The 17,285-nt window shown below is 39.0% G+C and overlaps 1 protein-coding gene across 1 annotated transcript in view; it reads left to right on the plus strand.

Annotated features, from left to right (window-relative positions):
• PLPPR5 (phospholipid phosphatase related 5) overlaps window positions 1-17,285 on the plus strand; it is a 111,858-nt gene that overhangs the window by 38,500 nt on the left and 56,073 nt on the right. Inside the window, exons 2-3 of the mRNA XM_040626730.1 lie at window positions 2,039-2,171; window positions 5,689-5,939. Coding sequence (XP_040482664.1) covers window positions 2,039-2,171; window positions 5,689-5,939 — 384 coding nt within the window. The remainder of the gene's footprint in view (window positions 1-2,038; window positions 2,172-5,688; window positions 5,940-17,285) is intronic.

A 17,285-nucleotide genomic window follows, 5' to 3' on the forward strand; every position in this document is an offset into this window, starting at 1 on the left:
GTCAGGCAGAAGTTGGTTATTAGGAGTCAGGCAGAAGGTCGGAAGCCGACTGAGACCCTCGGATCTAATGGGGATGGAATTCACGCACGTATTTAGTAAGAATCATTGGGTATCTGTTACATTCGGAGGAGTTTCGTGTATCGTGGAGTAACAGACCGAGTTGGGGGCGGTCAGTGTACTAGGGGGTGGAGCCGGCCTGGGGGTGGAGACCCCCTGGTACCTGCTCTGGAGGAGAGAAGGCTTGGGAGGGCAGAATCAGGCAGGGAGCCAGGCAGTTCGTGATGTGGAGAAGGTGATAGATTCTTGGATTTGGAACATTGTAGGGCAAAACAGACCTGGAAGAAGCTGCAACTGAAAATTCAGAAAGTAACTTCTTGCAAAGAGCAGCAGAAGAGTGATTCAGAAAGGAAGATGAGAAGATGTCAGGCACACAACTTGTCTATTTGTCAGCTTCTCCTAGGGCCCTGGTGGCAGCTGATGAACCCGTAGAAAATACCTCTCGTGCGTCTTTAGGCCGGATGAACTGTTCCATCACACACCTGCTCTACTTTACCGAAGTTAAAAATTTCAGAAGGATTTGGGAGGCTCTAAACTCCAGCCTTTCTTAATTCAATCCAGTCTTACCAGATAGGTAATACTGGATTCCTTTAATATAATTCCGCACAACATCTTCTGGTTTAAACTTGAACCTTGACTTCCTTGGAAGAAGAGCTATAGTAAGAAAAGAGGAAAAGTTAGAAAGAATAAAAATTAAGAAATACTTTATAATCTGTTACTCACTGGAGTAAAACTAGATCAGACGTTTAATCTCCTACGAACTCTTTCTGTATCTCCCACTTATAATTTTGAATATCCTGTAATTACAGATATTACCTTTCATCAAGACCCCAAAAGCATTTTTCCAGGCAATGTCAGGGACTCCCTGTGTAGTATGTTACTTAACCTAGACAAGACGTACTGAAAACTAACCTTAATAATGACAAATTAGGCAACATACCATTTGCTCCAGTTTCTTTTCTCTTAATCATATTTCTAGTGGTGTTGATCAGGGTATTAAATAGAGTCAAAAGATCTGGGGCTGAGTCAGCAATCTCTACTTGGTTTCTGACTGGCTTGATGGGGAGCAAATTTTTTAACCTCCCTAAGCCTTCATTCCCTCATTCATGGAACGGAATATTAACACATGCTCTAATACCTTGCTGGGTGATTTTAAAGGCCATGTATAAAAACCACTGAAAATGGTATAAACACCAAGGGAAGATAGGCAGGTCCTCTAATAAATCAGCATAGTAGAGCAAAGAATCTGTACCAGAATCTAATTTTTCTCTTTAGTAGTTCTGTGGCTTTGGGCAATTCATTTGGGTTCCAAGTCTTAGTTTTTTCAATTATAAAAGAAATATAATATTTTCTGATTCATTTTTTATGAAGATTAAAATGACATGTATACTTAAATATAAAGAATATATTAATGACTATAATTTTTATACTGTCTCAGAATAAAATAATGGGATTTTGGCAAAGGATAATCTGAAGGCCAAACACATGTGAATTGATTTTGTTTCTTGTTGTAAAAGTATTAATGTAATTTGACTTTAGGATGTCTTTATCTGATCCTTTCAAGAATATTTTCATAGAAAATTGTTCTGATTTTTGTGGCAGTGTCAAATTTAAGCGAGACATAATCACTTAAAAATAAAACATGGAATTCAGTTAAATACCAAAAATAAATAATCGCATCCTTAAAGCAAAGATCCTTTGTAAATTTTTTTTTTGAAACCTTTCAGAAAACAAAAATGGTATGGTCCATTTGTATTCATAATTTATTAGTTTAATACTCCCTTGAATTGAGAAAATATGGGTTGTATACATAGGGATAAGGTTCTAATAAAAGGGCTTAGTTAAGCAAATATGATTCAGTTTTATATTGAGATTGTTACCACTCAAAGGAGTTACTTTCTTGCATTTTTTAAAAATAAAATTATTCTACATTTATACTGCTTAAATTCTAATGTTCTTTAACCTTTTATTTCCTTGCAAGATAATAGTTGGAGAAACTGCTGTGTTTTGCCTACAACTGGCCACACGGGATTTTGAAAACCAGGAGAAGACTATTTTAACTGGAGATTGTTGCTATATAAACCCACTGGTGCGGAGAACTGTACGATTTCTGGGTATGTGTTCATTGAATTATTTTTATTGTTGCTCAAATCATGTTTATGTGTAAGCTAACCCTTAAAATGATCAGCATTTTAACTGTATGCAAATATTGGATTATATTTTATTTGAAATTTTGGTTTTAAAAATAACATTGCATACCACTTTCTCTCATAGGGCTCCTCCTCAGGTGTCATTTCCATATTATTTTAAGAAAAAAAAAAAACACCACACTTGGATGTTTAACATTCTTTAAGAAACTAAAAATTACATAATTAAAATAAATGATTTATTGTGTTTATGAAATTTCAGAAACAGTGCTTGGGGAGAAATGATAATCTAGTTAGATTGTTGAACATCATGAAAGACAAGGAAAATAGCTTGGCAAAGAAAAGATACGTTGTGTTTGTTAAAGGTCAGATGGAGCTCTCCATGCACTTCCTCTGAGCTTTTTTCTTAATGTGAACAAAAACGTGTTAGTGATTTTATTAGAGGAAAAGATGTACTATCACTATTACTATTATATCGTACACCTGAAGCTAACATAACATTGTACATTAACTGTACTGAAAGTAAATTAAAAATTATTTTTAATTTTAGAAAAGGATTTACTGAACTTTAACCTTCAGTCTGAAACTTTAGCACTAATACATATAAGCATTGATGAATTATTGCAAATCGTTTCAATTCAGTAGAAACTTGGCCAAGACAAATTTTTTAACTGACACAATAAAGTTTAATATAAATTATCATTTCTTGTATTTTTCAGATAAAAAAGTATGTCTGTATATGCTAAATAAAATTTAAGGTAAATTTTTATCTATGTTTAGATTGAGATTAAGGTCCTGTGCCCTTCAATGTATTTCTCATATCGGTGGGATCAAGATGAAGACTTCGGAGATATTATGCATAGATCAGCTAATCTATATATAAACCCACTCAAAGACTAATCAAATGTCATCTTGCCTTTGAACCTCTCTAAAGACAAAGGGTCTTCTTATCTAAGACTATTCTTTTTATTGCCATCAAGTTATACATCTCCAAAGCCCTCATTTATACTGTTGAAGTGATGACAAATTTTATATGAAAGTTTAAAAAGCTATTTTTTACATGCATCAATACCGTGTTCTTGACTCATTTATCTTTGCATGACTCATTTAATAGCAAAATAAGCAATAATATACTCAAAACTAAAAATGATAAAATTGACACTTTCCAAAATAGTGTTAAAGCAAATTTTATCATGCCTACTTAAGTAGATATTTTTTTTGCGTTTGCACAATTTCTAAAAAATATATGGCACAAAGTAAAGCATGCTTTAAATCTCTGTATGGTTCTCACTATATGATCTTATAAAATATTTAGGAGTGTTTGATTTGTTTCTTTTCCCTTGTTCATTATGATTTGGATATTTCTAGTTTGTTAAAATGGGAAGTTTATAAGCAAAACATTACATACACCATAATAGAGCATCATTCTTTGTAGGGACTTTATCCTGGCGGTCAGCACCACGGATGCATTCATGGGATCTCACTTTAATAAGTATCTTTGTAGCTGCAATATTGGCCTTGGGCCTGATGCACTGAATATTTTAATTCAAAGGCACATTTGGGAACTTTACAAGTATCAAGAGACATCCCCATATCCTTATCAAATACTTCTCTCTGTTTTACACAGGAAAACTTATTACAGCAGATAAAGAGAATGGTTTGGTTAAAGAAAATGAGTACATTGTAGCCTAGAGTTCAAGGGAGTAGAGATGAAGACTTGCCATTTAGGTGTCCGTGCTGGGCCACAGTGTTTGGAAGGAGAGGTTACGTGCATGAACATTGTATTAAGCTCCTCCATTCTCTTTCATTTCTCTGCCTCTCCTAAGTTTCTGCTTTTGATAACATTTATGACTCATGAAATGCTGGGAAGAGGTAAAGAAAGAGCTTTTTATTATTTCCTTTTAACATTTTTAGGTAAAGTACGAACTAAGGTCTTTGTTTTGTTGCCATTTGTATACACAGAGTTTTGCTATGTGCAGGTACTATGAGCCTTTTATAATTTTATATAATATTTCACAAATCAAAAGAATAGCCATGCTTCTGATGCCAAAAAATTATTTGATCCTGCACGACTTCCCTGGTGACTTCCTGCCTAACAGCCAATAATTACATATAAAGGTTTAGCAAAGAAACAATCAAGAAATTTATGACTAAGAAGAGAAGTGTCTGATTATTATCATAGAACTAGATGACTTTTAATGAACAAACTGTTCGGGAAGTACTCTCCTGGTATATAAAAATACCTGATGGAATTTTATTTTGCAAAATTGAGAAGAATAGATTTATTCAGATTGGTACCACATCCTCAAAGGTTGTATCTGTCAGTTTCATTGAAAATGGTGCCAAGGAATTTATTTTGCCCGCTCTACCTAAGGGGAAAAATAAATTTTGGTTCTAATGACCAATGATATTGAATTTAGAAATTTTTTTTTAATTTGAGTAAATTGTCACATTCCTCACAAAAGGAGACCAAAAAACAAATATGTGTATACTTAATTTTATACCTTCTGGTAACCCAAGCACATAAATTTGAATGCTGTGAAGATAATTGAAAAATTATAATTTTGATTGCATTATTATTTATGAAATTGCCCCAAATTTGATAAATTAAAATCCAACCATAAAATATAAGGTGGGACTAAGTTACTAGCTATTATGTGACTTTTTAAAATGTATTCGTGAGGGGCGCCTGGGTGGCACAGCGGTTAAGCGTCTGCCTTCGGCTCAGGGCATGATCCTGGCGTTATGGGATCGAGCCCCACATCAGGCTCCTCCGCTATGAGCCTGCTTCTTCCTCTCCCACTCCCCCTGCTTGTGTTTCTTCTCTCGCTGGCTGTCTCTATCTCTGTCAAATAAATAAATAAAATCTTTAAAAATAAATAAATAAATAAATAAATAAATAAAATGTATTCGTGAAAGCAGGGTAGAAATCAATCTGAACCATTCTTCTTTACTTAAGATTTTCCATGATATTTAAATGAAAACTAATGGCATTGCACTTTACTGCTAATTGGCACCTCCAGCAGAGTTAATATCAGTCTGAATGGGTTTAAGAGGCATAATCAAAGGGAGACAACTGCTTTGCTTTATGCTTGTAAGATGCAAAATATTTTCGAAATAGGGAAAAATCAAAATCGCTAACATTAGTAGGTGGGAGACTGAGCCCTTTCCAGAGAAACATGTCTCCTTTTTAAAAATCAAGTTACCCCAACACAATCTTAGAATATATCTTCTTTTATCTTATGTCTTATAAACCTGCCATGCATAAGACTGTAGCCAGTGGTAGACAGCTCGATATGTTAAATAATGTAACACTCCCACCGCTCCAGAAAGCAAAGAACTGGAGAGACGTGAAATGGAAGGAACCATATGTATGAACGTATGAATTATTTTATAGTTTCTAAAATATTTCCCTGTTGGCTTATCGTCAACTGAAATACAAACAAAACAAAACAGAGTTACGAGGGTTTGTTTTCTTCCTCAGGTATTTATACATTTGGGCTATTTGCTACGGATATCTTTGTAAATGCTGGGCAAGTAGTCACAGGGAATCTGGCTCCACATTTTCTTGCCCTGTGTAAGCCCAACTACACAGCGCTTGGATGTCAGCAGTATACACAGTTCATCAGTGGGGAAGAGGCCTGCACAGGCAACCCGGATCTCATCATGAGAGCAAGGAAGACGTTTCCATCCAAAGAAGCAGCTCTCAGTGTCTATGCAGCTATGTACCTGACAGTAAGTAAGGATTATTAACCAGTCTTAGTCTTTCTGTTCATTCTCCCAATGTAGAAATTCTTTTTCTCTGCCATAATGGAAGTCACATTAACAGCTTTCTGTAGGCCATTTAATTTATTTTTAATAATAGCTGTTTGTACTGTGGATAAAATTAAGTCAGTTGACTCTCATGAGATTATGTGTGGGTAGTTAGTTGCATTAAAAAATATAGCCATTAGCATTTCTATTTGAGAATATGTTTGTCTTTATGTTAAATAGGGCTTAATGGAAACAAATTTGTCCCGTAGCAGTCCCCATAATCTTGTAATAGACCAATTAAGAAAACTATCCAGGCCTCTTAGCTGCCTACTCAAGCTCTAACATTCTCTGGAGGAGGTCGGGAAAGGGGCATTTTTTTTTTTTTCAGAAAGTTTTTTTGTTTATTTGGTTATTGGTAACTATGTCATCACAATATCTCAACTACTGTTTCAATATTTTTGTATAGAACTAACCAAAATGTCCTTATAAATTATGTTTTTTTCCCTTTATTTTTGAGTCTTTGCCACCATTTCGGTGGTGAGAGCCAGGCCCCTGCTGCAGCTGTCCAGGACCTCTGGGTGGAAGTAAATGGTCATGGTCGAGCACATTACTGATTTGCAGGAGTAGAAAGAAGGGCAGCCTTGACAGGCAGCTCTTGGCCTCAGCATTCCTGCCATCAGCCCTTCCCTCTCTTACCAGGCTCTGCCTTGTAGCCATGGAGCTGGACTCCTAAAGTGTGCTCTGTAGGCTTTTCCATGGCTACAGTAAAAAGTTCAAAGAATTTAAACGTCTTTTGGGGTTCTCCTTTCCAATAGTGTCAATACCTCCTTTCTTCTGATTTCAACTCATCGACAAGAGATCTCAGGACCTATTTGAAACCAAATCTGTTCATTGCCGATGACTTAAAAAACCCAGAATTATTTTTACCTTCAAGGAGCTATTTGATTATGGAAATATCTCTGATATTCTTAATGTAATCCTGTCTGCTTATCTCTAAAAAGCAGAGAGAATACACAGTAATACCCTATGATACCTCTACTTGAAATTGGAAACAAAATTACTAAATAAGCAACAATTTAGGAGGGAAAATATAGCACTATACATACCACTCACAATGGCAGGATAATTTTTGAGGCTGTAAGTATATGCATTTTAACATTTCTAAAGTTTTCAAGCCGAGCTAATTCTATCCCTCACAAGCTGGACTTTTAAAAATCCCATCAAAAAAAGTTTTATAGAGTTAAAGATCAAATCCCATCCTATCCATTTTCTCCTCCACTGTCTTCTGACTTCTGTACAATTTGTCAGTTACAACTCCCTTCTTCCCCTCTCAGTGTGCTCCCAACTCCACTCCTCCAATTTCCGCTGATTTCTTTATCCCATCAGCTTTGATTTCTGCTTCCCATTCTAAGGCACTGCAGACTTGATATAAAATCTGTTTATCCATGCATATTCTTTCTTATTCATTAAATTGCTTGACTACATGTCCCACCTCTCTTAGAATATGAAGCATTCAGCCTTAAAATGAAGACTTAAAACTTGAGTGAATCAGAAGTGACAAAATACTTTTCATTCATTGTCATCACATCTAGATCTGATGTTGTTATTTGTATCCGAGAATGAATTGCAAATATCTGCATATACATATGTGATCAAGCCAAGGACTTGAGATAAATTCCAGAATACTCTCTGAACCCAAATCCTGTTACACGATTATTTTAGCACTAATAGATGATTGGTTTTGCTGTCTAACCAGGGTTTGCCAATGGTGATGAGTGTGCTAGAATTATAAATACTTGATCTTTTTGTTCTGCCAAAGTCAGGTTTTCAAAGGCATTGTTTTGGGAGAAGGTATTATGCTTTTAAGACCTGGAGAAATCTTAATGTCTCGTCTTGCCTCTGGTCAGCTGGCAAGTGTTTTAGCAACTTCTTATATGTATGAAATATATATGTAATTATTATAGCAAACTTTCATTGAGCATTTACTATATGTCAAGCACCAAGTGCCTCACTTTTACTGATTTATCTAATATATTACTAATTCTTATTGATGTATTAAAATTGATTCTTTGTAGATTATTATTACTATATATGTAGTAATTGATTATTTGTACTAATTCGTTGAATCTTCATAAAAACTCCTTGAAGTATGCAGTATTATTATGCCCATTTTACGGATGAGGACACTCAGAAAGTGAAATAACCTGTCCAGATCCATAGAACTGATGTAGGAAAGATGTTAGGGTTAGAAGCCGATGTCCAAGAAAGAATTCTTGAGACATCTTTGGAGCGAAAAGGTGATGTTATTAAGGCACTGGGACAGAACCCTTAGGCAGAAGGAGCTGCACTGGGATCATGAGGAGTGGCCCACTTTATACTTTCAAGTTGGGAGAGGCTTAATGATAGCATAAGTTTCTAAGGAATTTTGGAAGCAAGGTTTCCAGGACTTTGAGGGGGCTAGCTATTGGTGGGAAAACGTCATTTATTACTGTCTAGTAAAACCTTAGTCATGAGACCTTTCAGATGTATATCGGTGGGCCATATTCTTGGGGGGTTTAGCAATAAAGGAAGTTTCCAAAGGAATTTTTATACGTTAAAGTACACTTACAGGATCCTGGGGGGGGGGGGTAGGCTAAGATTGCTTTTTGCCCTTAGCAAAGTATTCACGTTGAGGCAGTTGAGTCCCTAGAGGAATGTCACTCTGCCTGTTTCAAGGACTTGTCAGTGGGCTGTAGGTGGTAAGGAAATTTATTTTATAATCTGCCTTTGTTTCCCACATGAGAACCACCCATTTTCTTGGCTACAGTGATTCCCAAATATTCCAGAGAAGGAATATTAAATCATATTAGTTCTAATGTGTGCATGGTCAGCTTAATTTTCTCCTGCTGCCACATAATCTCAGCGTCCAGAAAGGTTACGGCTGAGGGTTCAGATGGTAGATATGTTTAGAGAAAAAACATTTAATGACACTCCAACACTCGGAAATCTTCCTCATTAAACACTGGTTCAGACTAAAAGTCAGGATTCCTATTTGTAATTACATTGCAGGGTACCTCTGTCTTTTTAACAATAGATTCTGTTCTCTGCGAACCGCTTTTCTCTCTTCCCCACCACCCCTTCTGAGTGTGTGAGTGTGGGCGGCTGCCATGGCAACTCTGAATATAACTCCTGCCGCAAATGCGGGCATTACAGTCAGGTTTCGCTGTTATATTTGAACCCATATACATATATATATCTCCCAGCTTCACTAGAGACACCTTGGGAAAACTTTATAATAGAAATGTTGGGGTGTTTCGAACTAATACAGTCTCATGAAATGCTTGCCAGAATTTTGATGAGTAGGGAAATAGGAAAACAGCCATATTCAGTATTTTCTGTGGAAACAGGCTTATGGCTGTACTTAGGTAGAGATAAATTTGTTTAATGTGGTGGAGGTGTCATAAACATATGTAAATATATAAATAAAAATAAATAAGCTCTATTGTGAAGTATATGAGTAAGAACTGAGGCGTATTTTTCTGATGTTTCTCCTTGTGGATTAGTCAGTAAAATTAAGGAACTTGAAATCTCCCTTAGCATTTGACTTTAATTAAGGCTTTGGGGATAATTTGATAACAGAGTTGCTCTCTTTTGCTTTACTGAGAATTTATTTTCAAGGGGAAAAAAAAATCCCTATGCTTATTTTTGCAAATGTTGCTGGTTTCCCAGGAAAAAATTGTGAAGGGTATTTAACCTTCAACCATTAAATTTATAATTCCGTGTTAAGTCACATTAGAATAATATTTAAATTTAGCTTTGTGTTACTCATTTCCTATAAAATGAGCAGTTTTTCTAATTAAGGTCCAATGAACTTCAAAGTTGAGAATGAGAAATAATGTTTGGTGACTTTCCAGTTAACCTCATAAATCAGGGAAACAGAAAGACATAAAATGATCTCTTTAGGTTACTTCCCATTCTGGCCTTAGATTGATTTTTCTGAAAATCTAGAAAGAAAGACAAAAAGGGTCAGCTACACTTGGCGTTTTTTCATGATCTTTTGCTGTAAAAAAACCTTAAACCACTAAATCTCAAAACAAGAACTTACTATCGTCAGGATTTTGTGGGGCCATCTGTGGTTTTACTGGTAGTCAAACCTTGCTTCTGTCATGGGCTGTGTTTAGCTAGGTAGATGGGGCTGGGACAGCTCAATAGCTGGGCCTTGCTCATTCTCAAGAGATTTTCCCTGAGAGCTGTCTTCCAAGAGAGCAGAGGCACAAGCTACAGGGCATCTTGAAGTATAGGCTTTGAAACTCGTTCATTATCCCCATTTCTTTGCTCTGTTAGTCCAAGGAAATCCACAAGGCCAGCCCGGATTGATGGGGGCAGAGACATAGACTCCACCTATAAATGGGAGGCTGAGTGCAATCAGATTGTAAAGAAGTGAATATACCAGGAAGGGAGGGATTTGTGGATATTAAACTGTTCACTGCAGTCTTTTCCCAGAATATCAGTGGAAGGCTTTGCAATATCATTCCTCCCCTTGTTGGTGTCCAGTCTTTGGCATTATCCTGCTCTTGCTTCCCACCCAGCCATCTTTTGTAATAATCTTAGAGGTCCCCTGTGGTCATGGGCTGCCAAACAAGGGTTAAATAAACACAACCCACTGGTATCTGTTTGCCTCTCTTCTAGTAACATTTAAACTAATTTCTGGGTTCTTATTCCGGGGGACAGGAGTTTGCCTGCAGCACGTGATGCCATGAGACTGGTCAGGGATTGTGTTTGGAGGAGAAACGTTAGGGTGGGTTAAAAGAAAAGCTCTGGGCCACCTTCATGGATTTGTCTGGAGTGACTGATGAGATCTGGCTGCCATCAGAAAGCCATGCCTCTACATCTTCCCTGCCCAGAAGTAATTTAATGCTGAAATGTGTAAGATCCCTGTGCTCTAGATTTCAGATGAGCACATTTGTGTCTACTAGATAATCTATCAAACAGTATTTATTGAGCCCCCACTTATAATGCGACTGCTCTCTTATTACTGTGACTACTGCTGCTGTCACCACTGTTATTCGTCGACTGACATTTGTCCTGCCAGCCTTCAGCTAAGTGTCGTAGCAGGTGGGGAGGTTGCTGAAGACATCTGCAGAGTACCCACTGAGTTCTAATGTTTTCATTACCATGGACCGCTTATATAATTTACCACCTTCTTGTCCCACACTCCTCCACGAACTTTATATTTCTAAATCTTCTATCTAATAAAAACGTTTTCCCATCCCAACTTAGGCCCAGATATTGAACTATGGCCCATAATAATAAAAATATAATAGTGTTGTTTGGAAATGATGCACATACAGTTATTAAAATTGCACACATACAGCTATTAAATAATAAGCAGTAAATGATTGAAGACACATGTATTCTTGACCTTAGTTTTCCCTGGCTTCTGGAAGTGACACTTATAGGTGGGTATTCTGTGATTGACCCATGGCTTTATAATGGTGTCTGATTCACTAGTCACATCCCAGAAATTCCTGTGTCTTCCACAATGTATTAGAACCACTCAGCAGCGTGAGATCGCCAGTGTTGCCAAACGACTTCATAAGTAGAGGACTGACATTTTAGTCAGTGCATGTGGACTTCTTGTGGGTAAATATACTTTTCTGTTAAGCTCTTTGAAGTATTGAAAAAGATGTTTTAGAATGCATGAATACATCTGGGGTTTCTTAGGTGTTAGCAAACTCCAGGTTGCAGATTCCTGGCAGCACTTGCACATTTAGGAAAACAGGACTCACTCTCTGGACAATATAAGGTATAGTCAGGACTGCATTAGGACTTTTGTAGGCCCTAGGCACTCACTTTGCTTTCAGGGCCTCTTCTTACCTTTGAAAAAAAATGTATAAAATGTATAAAAGCAAGTTTATAAATAACATATATTAATCATGTTCTTCAACCTCAATGTTCACCTTTCCTTCTGTTTTCAAAAGAAATGAAGACAGTTTTATTGGACCCTAGAAGTATCATGGGCCCTTAGTACCATGCCTACTGGATAAGTTTGCCCTGAAAAGAGTGCATCAAAAAGTTCTCAATGGAATACGATTATTAGTCTATCTGGTAATGACCATGAGAGCCACTCAGTATCCAGGAGGTGAAGATCAGTGTTGCCAAGCACCATGGGAGAGTGCTTCAGAAGTAAGTGGTACTTGGGCTGGGTTTTGAAGATGAATGTGATTTGAATAGGTAAAGAAGAGGCATTACAGGTAAGGGGACCATGAGAGCAAGAGGCAGCAAGCAAGAAACAGCAGATAGAATTAGGAACTAGTGAGGGGGAACCTCCAATGGGGAGCATACGTGGGACTTAAGGATTAGCAAGAATAAATAAATCAGGAACAACTTGAGGCTTCACATTTAGGTTAACAAGTAATGCGGAGTTGAAAAATGACATTATGGTAGTGTTTCAAAATGATTTTATTTAATGCAATTCCATAAGTATATATGGACTACCTAGAATGCATCAAGCCTGTACTTGCTGATGTAAACTCCTTCTGAGGTTGATTTAAAATGGTCTGATAGAATGTAAAGACACAACTAAAAAGGAAAGAAACTCAAAGTAAAGGGAATATTTTAAGTAGATTGTCAATGAATCTCAGACATGAAATAAGGATTTGGATTTAGCTGGTTCCCTTAAGATTGGGAGCCCTAGTGTTGATGAGACCAGAGTCAGATGAAATGAAGTGACATGAAATGAAATGACTAGTTTTTGAGAAATGAAATGAGCTTGGACTCTATGAGCTGCCAAGAGCCTGAGCCATGGCAGGGAGAGTATAGATTTGAGCAGCTGGGAATCCCTAAGCATTTTCTCTTGGAGCGCAGGAAAAGGGAAGTCTGACCTAGACCCAGAGCCAGTGCTCCGGTGCGCACTGTGGGGTTCACACACCATCACCAGTTTCCTTCGATGCTATGGCTAAACTGAGCCACGTCCCTGGCCGGCCTGCTCCTGTATTGCACCCTTCTGTCCCCCAGCTTCCATGTATTGGAAAGTAAGTCTGGCCTCATACTAAGTACCTAATAGTCCTCAATCTTCACAGTGGCCGGAAGGAAGAAAGTATGGCCATCTTCATTTTACAGGTAACAAAACTGAAGATACAAGAGGCCAATTAACTTGCCCAAGGTTGTATCTCTAGTATTTGTTAGAACCAGAAATATGATGCAGGCCAGTGTCCCTCCAAAGCCAGTATTTGGTCTCTTATATTGCACTACCTCCTGGCATGTGCCCCAGTGGAGAGGAGAGAGCTGCAGGCTGAGTGATCAAAGGGCATTGCCTCACACACAGTAGGTGAAGAAAACTGGTCAATGGATTGTAATTGAAAGTTGCACAATATGAATTAGGAAGATTGTTAAAAAAGTGTGTACTCCATAAATTCCTGTCTCATGTCTTATTTTCCAGGCAGCCAGTAGCTCAAACACTAAAAGTCATATAAATGGTCATGGTGATTGGATTTTAATTGTACTTTTGATTTTAAGTGAATGAATATTTTATTCTTATGACCCTTAATTTTTATATCTTATGTTCTGCACATCGTTTGAGATGTTAAAGAACTTCGATTGTTTTTAAAAATGACAACTTCTAAGTTACCTTTTATTTCTTTACCGTGTACAGTAATTGGATACATAATTACCTAAGTGGCATTGGCAGAGCTTAATGCTCACGAGACCTCCGTGGTGGGCACTGTCACTTTGACCAGATCCAACAGAACCCAGATGGCAATGGGCAGCTCTAAATGTGTGATCATTTGACATTTCATTTCTTCCATGCCCAAGTCCATTTTCCAAAAGATGCATCAAGCTCTGCTGCAGAAGTCATGGGCTTGCTCCTGAGTTACAGGAGCCAACACTGATTCTCACAGGAGGGCCATTCGTGAGCTCCAGACTGTGTTTCCCACCAGTGACATCTCAAGCACCACAGGCCTGCTGGATCCTGTGGCCCAAGCAGCAGGGCTGCTTGCCTGTACTTGCTATCAGGGCCCTTTTCTGCTCCAGAACCCACTTATAGTGGACAGCTTTTCATGTCACCTGGTCTGTAGGCCAGAGCAGTCTTCATAGGTGTGGGACGTGTGTCCCCAAGAACACAAATGATCTAAAGGTGCTGTGTTTCTTTCTTTGTGGTAGGGGTACAGGATGCAATAATTTGTCTTTGACTTTGGAGGGGATGTGTAGTATGTCCCTGGTCAATGGATCCCTAAAAACTTGATTGATGTCCCAAGCCCTTGGATCTTACAGGGTTTATCTCCCATGATCTGCAATGCACATGTCTTACCAAGGCCTCCAGTGCACTGACCATCTCTTGTTTACCTTGCTTGATCAGCATGATGTCTTTGATGCAAAGAATCAATATGATGGTCATGTCAGACCGTGTGGCAAAGTGCAGGAGGGTTAATATAGCAATGACATAAACCTCAATGTAAAAATTTGCCTATTCCATGTGAATGTGAACTCTTTCTCATTCTCTTTCCTGAACAAGATAAAAAAGAATGCATTTGACAAATCAGTGGTCACTACTACTTGGTTGAAGATTCAGTGGTCTACAGTCATTCTCCAGGATCTGCCCAGACTGGTGAATTAAATGGAGATAGGATAAGAACCACTATCCTGGCATTTTTGAGATTCTAAGTGGTGGACGAATCTTCGCCATCCCCTCACCTTTAATGCAGTATTGTTTTTGATTTACTATCTTGGCAGGAGTTGGGAGGCTATAGTTTCATAAGCTTCCTATTGAATTCCCCCAGTATTCTACCTGCCAAGGGGAAAATGATTACTGGATGTGTTCACAGACTGAGTAGACTTTGGCCCATATTCACTATGTAGTCCCCATGCAACCCTACTCTAGCAGGGGCAATAATGATGCTAATTCAGGTCTCTAGGTATTGATGTCCCGTTAGACTTTGTGTCCAATAGTCCTTAAAATATCTGGATATTCTCTTCTCCCCAATAATATAGTCACCTGAATAAATGGTCTTAGGTCCTATTAGGAAAAGACTGGGAAAATCATTACATTATATACTTTCTGTCACGTTGCAGGGTCCTTCCTTCTGGGGACCAGCTGCCTCTTCCGTTAGTGGATTTCATTTCAGTTTGGTAACTGCACAAAGGATTAAAACTTTTTATTGGGGCATCCACTTTCAACTCTGCGTTCTCATTATCTTGTGGTTATAGATTAAGTATTCTTCTTGGCTCCTCATCTATTTGCCTCTAGGAAGTGCTATGTTCTATAAATCAATTCCAAAACTTTCTGGTCACATCACCTTGGCTGTCACTCAGGCCTTCTGCATTGTTATGATAATTCACACACACACACACACACACACACACACACACACACACACACACACACTCCTGCTTCTGATGGTTAAGCACCAGTAAATAGCTTGTTTCTTCAGGCCCCCCATGATCTGCATGGATATAAAGGCTCTAGCTGTGGAACCTACCCTACCATCAATCCTGGCCTTCTGTGCCCTGCTAGTGTCCCTCTCACTAGCACATTCCTGGTGCCTCAATGAACCGTGTGTCCATGAAGTCTCCCGTGGTACATCATCCTCTGTGGGTCCTTAAGGCTTATATTATATGTCCATTCCAGCAATGCCACTTCTCTGAGGCTTCTAATTCCTTCCTCCACCATCTGCCAAAACATTTCAGGCATGTCAGCTTCATCGAGAGAAAGTAATCCGTTTCTCCAGGCTTTTAGGAGCCCACCTGGGGAGGGGGGGGGCGGTTACTGTTCCCTGGGGACCTTGCAAGAATATCAAATCCTACATCCCCAAGAAGAGTGTCCTCATGTCAACAAACACTCTTTTATCCTGTTTATATTTCAGCCTCCTTGATAAGGCACCCTCAAAATCCAGCCACATAGTTCTCCCCAGGCTTCAGCTGTCAGGTGTCGGCTAATTCTTACAGCAGTTTTGGGGCAGAGGCTCTGTCCTCCCTTATCAGGTTCATTTCATCCTGGGCAACTAAGCCCTAATTGTTGGCCTGGCAGCCAGAAGAGGTCGAAGTAGATCTTGAGAGGGCCTCAGAGAGGCTTCTCGCTCCCCTACTAGAATAGTTTGGGTGGGGCTGGGAGGAATGCTAGCCCTGAGTAGGTAGGGGTGGGCCACATCTGAAGGTTCCGAGGGTTTAGAGGAGCTGATGAACCATCATCTTCATGTACATCCACTCAGAGGTCCCTGTCCCTTGTGTCAGGTCTTAGATTTTTCTAACCAGAGTCCTGTCTTGGCATAATAGACCTGCCTTACCTGAGCATTCAATCATCTTTGAAGATCCCTGGACTCTTAGCTATAAGAGCCATGAGTCTGGCCTTCAGGTTTTTTTACTCTGACATTGCAGAAACAAGGGCTTTTTTTGTAAGTTCCCAAAGAGGCACTCCAGCCATCACAGTCGATTTTCATTTGTTTGTTAACTGTCCTCAGTTTTCCATTTTCCTTCTGGAGGGCACCAACACAACTTAACAGGAGCCAGTCAACTGCATTATCCTTCTAGGCATTGCTTCCATGGACTTCTCAACTTCCCATGTCATTGACCTGGTTAGGGAATTCCTCTCCACCAGGGTGACCAACCATCAGACTTCAGACTTCCAGTGATAAAATCAGGAAAGTTTAGTGTAAACCAGGTTAGGTTGGTTACCCTATCCCATCCAGAACATTCTCCCAAGTCACTACTGGTGGGTTTTAGCAATTGGGTTGCTACCTGGTGGACTATATGTGCCTCATTTCCAGCAAGAACATGTCCCCAGACCCCATCGTATCACCTCTTTTCTTAAATCATCCCAATTCTGTTAGGATCCTCCAAGAAGCAGAAACTGAGAATTAAGAGTAGTATTAGAAATAAAATTAGGAACCTGAGATTTATTGGAGGATTAGAGGGGGATAATACTTATGAAAGAAGGTAGAAGTAAGATTCGATAGGGAGAGTCTAGACCATGGTGCAGATCTGACAGAGTCTCTGCCGATCTTGACCAGAGGTTGCCCGTTGGAAGAGCCCCACACTACATGAATGGCCAAGCCTTAGTACCCCACTGTACTCAGTCACTGGCTGGGGGCTGGCCAGGAGGGTTGTGGCCTCTGCTCAAACACTACGCTACAGGTGGACACTCAGCTCACTGCTGTCCCTAAAGCAGAATAGCTGACTCTTTCTGGAGGGGAGATGAGAGCAACTTAACCTCCATGGCTTGCCACGCTGCTTTCATCTAGTTCTCACTCAGAGAGGACTTAATAAGCTAACGCCCAGCAAGGGGTTAATACTGTGATGTATTATCTTCTTTGATAACTCCCCGTGCCAAATATACGTGCACTTGGAGTGCCT

The sequence above is a fragment of the Ursus maritimus genome, unplaced genomic scaffold (genome assembly GCF_017311325.1).
Source record: "Ursus maritimus isolate PB19 unplaced genomic scaffold, ASM1731132v1 scaffold_12, whole genome shotgun sequence".
Lineage (NCBI taxonomy): Eukaryota > Metazoa > Chordata > Mammalia > Carnivora > Ursidae > Ursus > Ursus maritimus.